This window comes from Sapajus apella, unplaced genomic scaffold (assembly GCF_009761245.1).
Source record: "Sapajus apella isolate SASKATOON/1434 unplaced genomic scaffold, GSC_monkey_1.0 scaffold5, whole genome shotgun sequence".
Lineage (NCBI taxonomy): Eukaryota > Metazoa > Chordata > Mammalia > Primates > Cebidae > Sapajus > Sapajus apella.
Window position 1 is genome coordinate 14,174,655 of NW_022436945.1, and position 8,308 is coordinate 14,182,962.

General features: G+C 34.7%; 1 protein-coding gene across 1 annotated transcript in view; it reads right to left on the reverse strand.

Annotated features, from left to right (window-relative positions):
* DHX15 (DEAH-box helicase 15) overlaps positions 1-8,308 on the reverse strand; it is a 56,103-nt gene that overhangs the window by 22,669 nt on the left and 25,126 nt on the right. Inside the window, exons 4-5 of the mRNA XM_032273469.1 lie at positions 5,469-5,628; positions 3,995-4,213 (exon numbers count right to left, since the gene is read on the reverse strand). Of these exons, the coding sequence (XP_032129360.1) occupies positions 3,995-4,213; positions 5,469-5,628 (379 nt within the window). The remainder of the gene's footprint in view (positions 1-3,994; positions 4,214-5,468; positions 5,629-8,308) is intronic.

Below are 8,308 nucleotides of genomic sequence, written 5' to 3' on the forward strand. Positions count from 1 at the left end.
TTTTTTTATTTTTTCCATTTCTTAAACTTTTTGGTTTAAAGACACAAACACACACATTAGCCTAGGCCCCCACAGGGTCAGGATCATCAATATCACTATCTTCTACCTTAACATCTTAACACACTGGCAGGTCTTCAAAGGCCAGTAATACACATAGAGCTGTCATCTCCTGTGATAACCATGCCTTCTCCTAGAATACCCCCTGAAGGACCTGCCTGATCCTGTTTTACACTTAACTTTTTTTTTTTGGGGGGGGGGGGGGGGGGTAGAGACGGAGTTTTGCTGCGTTGCCCAGGCGATCTTGAATTTCTAGGCTCAAGTAGTCCTCCTGCCTCAGGCTTCCAAAGTGCTAGGATAGACCACTCTTTTTTTTTGTTTGTTTGTTTGTTTTTGGGAGATGGAGTTTTACTCTGTTGCCCAGGCTGGAGTGCAGTGACATGATCTCGGCTCACTGCAACCTCTGCCTTCCGGGTTCAAGAGACTCTCTTGCCTCAGCCTCCAGAGTAGCTGGGATTACAAGCATGCACCACCACGACCAGCTAATATTTACTTTTTTTTTTTTTTAGAGACAGGGTTTCACCATGTTGGCCGGGCTGCTCTTGAACTCCTGACCCTGTGATCCCCCTCTGCCTTGGCCTCCCAAAGTGCTGGGACTACAGGCATGAGCTACCACACCCGACCATTATGTTAACATTTTTAAGTCAAAGGAGCATACTCTAAAATAATGATAAAACATGTAGTATATCACTGGCAGTATTTGTGTGTGTGTGTGTGTGTGTGGGGAAACATGTAGTATAGTAAATACATAAACCATTAACAACATCCTGTTATTATGTACTATACATAATTTTATGTGCTATAGAGTGCTTTTAAATAACTGGCAGCAAAGTAAGTTTGTTTGAACTAACATCACCACAAAGCAGTGAGTAATTTGTTGTGCTATGATGTTGCAAGGTTATGTTCAGTTCCATTATAAACTTAAGGGACCAGTACCACTGCTATCTGAGAAGTCTGTCTTGACCAAAATGTTGTTATGTGGCACATGACTGTATTCTAAGGCATTTGCATTCAAGAGAAGACATAATGAATATCAAGACAGAGAAAAATAGAGATGGATCACGTATGACAGCTCTGGGAGAGGCAAAGAAACTTAAAAATGAAGGCTGCACGGCAGACAAATGTATCCTAAACTTTACTGAAGTATTAATTCAATTAAACCCAGAAGTATGTCAAACACTTACTATATACTAGGCGGCCTGTCCAATAAATGACCCAATCAGAAGCTACCTTTGTCAACAAATTGGGTTTTATTCAAAGGACAATGATATTAAAGGGTAAGGAAAAATTTTAAGGCATTTACTTCATTTTTATGTTCAGCTATGTTTCTGTATCAAAAAATACAAAGTTTTTGAACACAGTAAGAACGAATAAATTACTTTTCACCTATTTCAAACACACCAGTTTTCTTAAAGGTTATCTGTCTCAAAAACTGTAACACAGAAAATTACTATTAAGGAGTCAATGTTAATAGATTCCCCTTTGAAATATCAAGTTTCTAAAAGAAAATGAAAGTAGATGCTGTTCATCTAAATAAAAAATGTAACAAAGCAAACAAATATTTTTTGAAAATACTGCTTTCAAATGTTGTGCCTAGATTAGAATGCCCCCTGCTGGCATGCAAATAAAAAATTAAGAGATCTCCAACTTAAAAAAAGATTTCAACATAATACAAAACTAGGCTTCCAATATTCAAGAGTATCTGCAATTTTGTGAATTCTACTGTATATATATGAATGAAAAATAAAAGTCACAAAATATACAGATTTCACACATTAAAAATTAGGTACTTAAACTAGACATTTGCTTTATGGCTCCAATATTTTAAAATGACAATTCCAACTTTATTGGAGATTAGACTACTCAATCTGCTAAGTATGCATGGAGCTAAAACAAAATGATGACTATGTAGGATATAAAGGTTTGGAAGTGGAAGAAGTCTCGTAACACTTATGTTTTTAGATAAAGTCCTCAACAGTTTTAAAACTTGCAATAAAAATTTCCCCTGAGGTTTGCCAAACTTCGAAAAAGTCAACACTATCAGTTGAGAATGCCACAAAACGTATCTGCATTCATGAGAATATAAACACAAACAGGTAGAGAAGGAAAAGGAAGTTTCACTGTCTCAATAGCAGCCATATTATTAGTCATCAGCAATACTGAGAATAAAGATACAAGTTCAGGAGTTTTTGATTTGAGGAAAGATTTTTAGCTCCAAAATCATCAATATGTTAGCAAATTAATTTGGGCCTTACCAATTAATACACTGCAAGTTGAAAAAACATTTTACTAAGCAAAATTAAAAACAGAATTATTTAATTACAATCGCTCTTATTGAATTTCTATCTAGGCAACAATTTAAACTGTTCTCCCCTCACCCCAAATTAACTTAGGTGACTACAGAAGCACTCTTATTTAAGTGGTCAGAATATGTTCTTAAAAACCAGTTTTAAAATTTTATGAGATTACTCAGTTTCATGGAGGCTATTCAAATTTATGAAGAAAGGAGTACTGATTTCGCAGTAGCATTTAACTTACCAAATAAAAATAACAAAGGTTCACAAAAATGAGAAGGTTAATATTTACTTTAGACCAGCTCTACTAAACACAAAGAATGAAATCTAAACAAAATGTTAGGTTTTCTGCTACCTTCTCCCCAAAACTCTTCAACTCATAACTAGAGCAGCACTTTACTTCATGAAAGACTTACACTCTAGCACACATCTGAAAACTCTTGCGCTTACTCCCTTCCTTTCCCCAGCTGTGAGATTCACAGTTAAAAATTATGAACTGCACAAAGCTGTCACAGAGAAAAATCTTTCAGGTCCTCAACCATGAGGCCATTTGATATTTCTGATAGACTCTCAATATGCTTATGTTATCTGAGTATGATGACAATTTTAAATAGTGATTTAAAAAATAAAAATGTACTATGTACTTTGAAGGAAGTGAAAAACTAGAGACCAGACACAAGAGGACAAAATTATTATCTCAACAGCCTTAATACTGCATTATAGCACAAATGCTGTTTATATGCCATCAAAAAAGCATTTTGGGGCCGATCACCTGGATTCAGGAATTGGAGACTAGTCTGGCCAACACAGTGAAACCCTATCTCTACTAAAAATACAAAAATTAGCCAGGCATGGTGGTGTGTGCCTGTGATCCCAGCTACTTGGGAGGCTGAGGCAAGATAATCACTTGAACCCAGGAGGCAGACATTGCAGTAAGCAGAGATCATGTCACTGCACTCTAGCCTGGGTAACAGAGTGAAACACTATCCCCCCGCTGCCCCCTAAAAAACAAAGACCCTTTAGCAAAAGGCTTTTTAAAACTTTGTATTATCCAAATAGCTTTTGAATTTAGCCACTCAAGAATTCCAAAGCACACCTAAAAACACCCTATTGGAAATAAGCTTAGAAATGCTATATCTGAGAATAAAATTTATATCTAAAAATGAAGTAAATTCTAACTAAGAACTTTTAGTCATCCTTCCCAACCCTCATAAGCATATGGGAAGACAAAGCCAAACTGAAATGTTCTGATAATGAATAGGCATACAAGTTCTCCCACAAGCTAAACAACTAATGAGAATAACCTGATTTCAAATTGGCTGTGATGCAAAGTCATGCCTCAGCATAATATCACTTATATCCCAGAGATCTCCTAGACTACAATGGCAAAATACTGAAATTCCAAAAGCATTTAACACTCTTAAAATAATTAACTATAACACAAACTCTAGTGGTATAAAAAAGTACTCCTACAGTATACAGATAAAAGAGGTTATATATTTTACATATTAATACAATCAGGTGGAAAAAGAACATAGAAACAACAAAAATATGATTAACGTGCCATGGTCTTATGATTAAAGTTGTTGCATATTAAAAACAGTATGTCAAAAGCTAAATAATGAAGAAAATTAAAATAATACCTCTTGACCAGTTAAGAAAAGAAGAAGATCTCCCTCTTCCTCTTCACACATATGAATCTGGATAACTGTTCGAATTGCTGCTTCAAGATAATCTCTCTCTGGTTCTGGAGTATAAAAGATCTCAACAGGATGTGTACGCCCAGGAATAGTTAGGAGAGGACAGTTATCAAAGTAAATCTGGAATTTTCCTGCATCTAGAGTAGCGCTCATAACTATAACCTGAAAGAAAACAGTAAATTACTTGAAGCTGTCTTCAAGGGTTCTTACATAGTCTTAAATTATAGCAATATTTACCATTCTACATAAATATCAGCTATAAAAAAGCCAAGGAAAACCTTCAAATAAACTGTGAATAAAAAATCAAATATATAATGGCTGAACTATAGTAAAAGTTATTTACATTTTTTTAAATTCAGAAATAATCCAATGCATAAACTATAATATTTCTTCATTAAATGCCTTAAAAATCAGATTTTATAAAATTATATGTGATTCAGCTGGTAAAAGAAAACAGTATGTAGTATAATTACTGGTATCATTATTAAAACAACTTTGCAAATAGGAAAAAACAAAGAAGATGCAAAAAATAAAATAAGTTGACCAGGTATATTAAAAAAAAAAGTTCCTCCATAAAATATTTCACTAGCATTCTGAATTTCTACTTTGAGGTACTAAACCTTGGTAGCACATAAAGTTTAACAAATAATGACCACACTCACATTATTCTTTAAATGTATTTTTAAAAGCATAGATCTAATTTGTATAAACAAAAACATGCTCAGACCTCAATTTTTTTTCTAAAGACCCAGAATCTTTCTTGCCAGTGCTATTAAGCCTTCCATAACACACATACCAGCAAGGGATGAGTCTACAGTCCAATGAATGGTATATACACACGACACAGCAAAAAGGGGAATTTCATAGACTTTGGCGGACAAAATGTCAGAAAATAGTTTCAGGACCTTAACACAGTGAGAGTGGTCAAGGCACATGTGGTACAGAGGAAAGAAGTAATATACTAGGGTATGAGACTACATTTCTAAGGAGCTGCTTGTCCTGGGTATCACTACTTCTTCTCTCCAGCATTATAAATTACAATGGGTATGTTTGTGTTGAGACAAGGACATGGATCTGAGGGACAAAGATATGATCCTTAAGTAAAGTAAGCCTCTGTACTTAATGAAGGGTAGAGTGAGTTGCACAGATACAGAAATATGTTATTAGATTATAAAAGAACTAGGTGGGTTAGAAATTGAGAAGATTTGGCTTAAAAATGCATTACTAAAAAGGGGGAGAAATATATTTAAAGTCTAAAATGAAGACATACAAAGTAGAAACAAACAGAACAAGAAGGTATTTACTAGTTCCTTCTTTTAGAGGTGATCTCTTATAGAGTTGATTAGTGATTATGTGTTCCCCATTTTTATGCCCCCCAACACATATATAATTAATTACATAGAAGAAATTACTTCACCTTTAAATCTGATCTCTGTCTTACAACTTCCTTCAGAACACCCATTAGTATATCTGTAGCCAATGTCCTTTCATGAGCCTCATCAAGAATTATTACACCATAACGCTCCAGGAGGGGATCATTCATAGCTTCACGAAGTAACATCCCATCAGTCATATACCTATTTTAACAAAGAACAAGTTAGTTAAGGTCCCTTTAGGTCATTTTAAAACCAAACTTCATGACAAAAATGAAATGCAAAGACATTAGGTAAATTAAAAATAAACTTTGGCCCCAAATAAACGTGCTGTTTCATGATCAATTGCAAAATTAAGTTTCAAGAAAATCATATAATCGAACAAGATATGCATCCTCAATTCCTGAAAAATATAACACTGAAATGTACTGGGAAAACATGGTATGACAGATTATGGAATATAACGATCATATGGTTTCACACAAATTCCAAGGCAAAATTCATCATTTTCAATTCCTTAAACCTTTTAAAAACATATTCGACATGCAAAACAAACCAATAAACCATTTTAAGTTGCTTCATGTCACACTACTAAAATGTTACCACATGCAAATATACATTTTTTTTTTAAAGCCTTAACAATTCCTTACTCAATAAGCTAACAACAGGCTCTTGGTTCGAAAGGGCTGATAGGGCATGAGTCTGCCCTCCTCCTCCCACCCCAAATAAATAATCTTAAAGTATAAATGGAATTCACGAATAAAAGCAGTGGGGCTGAGGAGCATTAAACACTACAGAAATGCTGATACATAAATCGAAGATAAAACACAAATGGTATCAGATTGATCAATGAACCAAAAATGGAAACCAGGCTTAGTTAGGGTTGGCTGAAGTGAAGTCAGCTAATATGGACTCCAGTTATCACAAGAGAGGTGCCAAGTAAGAATGAAGGCAGTGAGATCAAGGCTCAAGGTTGTATAACTTCGTAGGGGTCAGCCATCTCCTGTCCATCCCACTCAGGTTACTGCTGTCACTATGAAAAACAACTGTCTTCCTTTCGGCACCTGGACAAAACACAGTATGCCTTTAGACGCTTAAGTCAGAGCTCACTAGGTTAAATAAAAACCCATGATTTTATTTACAGATCTAAAAGTTGTATTAAAAAATCTGAGGCCATCATTTATGACTTCACCATTTTGACTCTTTTATTAGTCTAACCTAGTCTTTCATGGACCAACTGGATATTTTTAGCTCATGCCATCTGTTGGAGCATTAAGTTCAGCAAATTGATAGTGGACAACAAAAAGAAGTGAATCCTTCTCTTTATTTCACCTAAACTTAACTCTAAATTAAATAAACTTTTGGCAAACAAATCCATCTTAACTCATTTATATGCTTTATGCTTCTTGTCCTTGGTCATATTTTTAAAAATAAACTACCATATTTCAGGGAGAGACATCATTAGCTATAAGGTTATTTTATGTAAGACCAGGAAAGAAAAAACACTGCCAATTAAACTATGACTCAGTGCCTTAAAGACAGTCCAGCATAGCGCATGAATCAGCAACACTATAGCCTGTAGCTGCTTTGAAATTTATTTGATCTGAGGACATCTGGCAATTTTTCCTGTCTTCCAATGTATTACAGATACAAGATAAGCAATACTCTTATACATGATCTCAGTCAGTAGCAGAACATGACATACAGTTTCCTCTATTTGTGAGTTAACTCTCTTAGCCTCAATAGAGCTGTCTGTTCCTTTGCAGGCCAAAAAATAAAAAAGGATTGGTTATTTTTCCAACATTTACTCAAATACCAGCATATATACACCTTGTTGCTCCATTTCCCAGCCTCTTGATACTCAGTACTCATTTCAATATGGAATCATAGTGTAATGTTTAATATTTTTGAAGGCATTTTAATTAGCAAATACTCTCAGTATGTACAGACCCAATAGTTCACACTATTTCTGATGTGAGAATATGTACAGCTAGATCAAGTTCAATCATTCACAGGCAATAATAACCAAACTGCCACCAACTGTAAGACTTCAATAGATTGTAAGATACATTCTAACTTCAGACAACAAAAACTTGAGAAAAAGTCACAGAAATGATAAAATATGACTTTAAGTTGAAAACTTCTTAAAACTGGTTTCCAAAGTCACCTTGTTTAATTTGATCTTTTTTCCTCACATTCTTCAAGCTTTAATCAATCACAACAATATGGAGCAGAGCTAACCAACAGACACTCCTTTTTATTTTTCTAAGGGAAGAAATGTTACAGATGGCAGACTATGCATATTGCAAGTACTAAGTTAAATGGCCAAAACTTCTGTGATCAACAGACAATTCCTAATGGTTCAATACTGATCATCACCCACTGATCCCATTCCATGAGGTGCTGCACTTAATTACTTCTTGCATCAACAGTTAATATGGGATCTTTCTTGCTGTTTGTACAGTGAAGAACTTCAAGAAAAATGAAAATTTAAAAGTTGTAAGCTCTCAATAATACAGTCAAATTAGTCAAACACAAAGGGAAAGCCATGTGAAGATGAAGGCAGAGACTGGCTATAAAGCTACAAGCCAAGGAATGCCAAGAACTGTCAGCCACCACCAAAAGCTAGGAGAGAATCATGAAAGACTGCTGGCCCTCAGAGCCTTCAGATGGAACCAGCCTGCCAACATACCATTTTTGAACTTCTGGCCTTCAAAATTGTGAGAGGATAAATTTGTTGTTAATTTTAGGACATTAAAAAAACTAAAAAAAAAAAAAAAAAAAAAAATACGAATACCAAACGACTTGCTATACTGTTAAATATATGACACCCTTTCCTTAACAAACAAACAAACAAACAAACCAAAAAAAAAAAAAAAAAAAA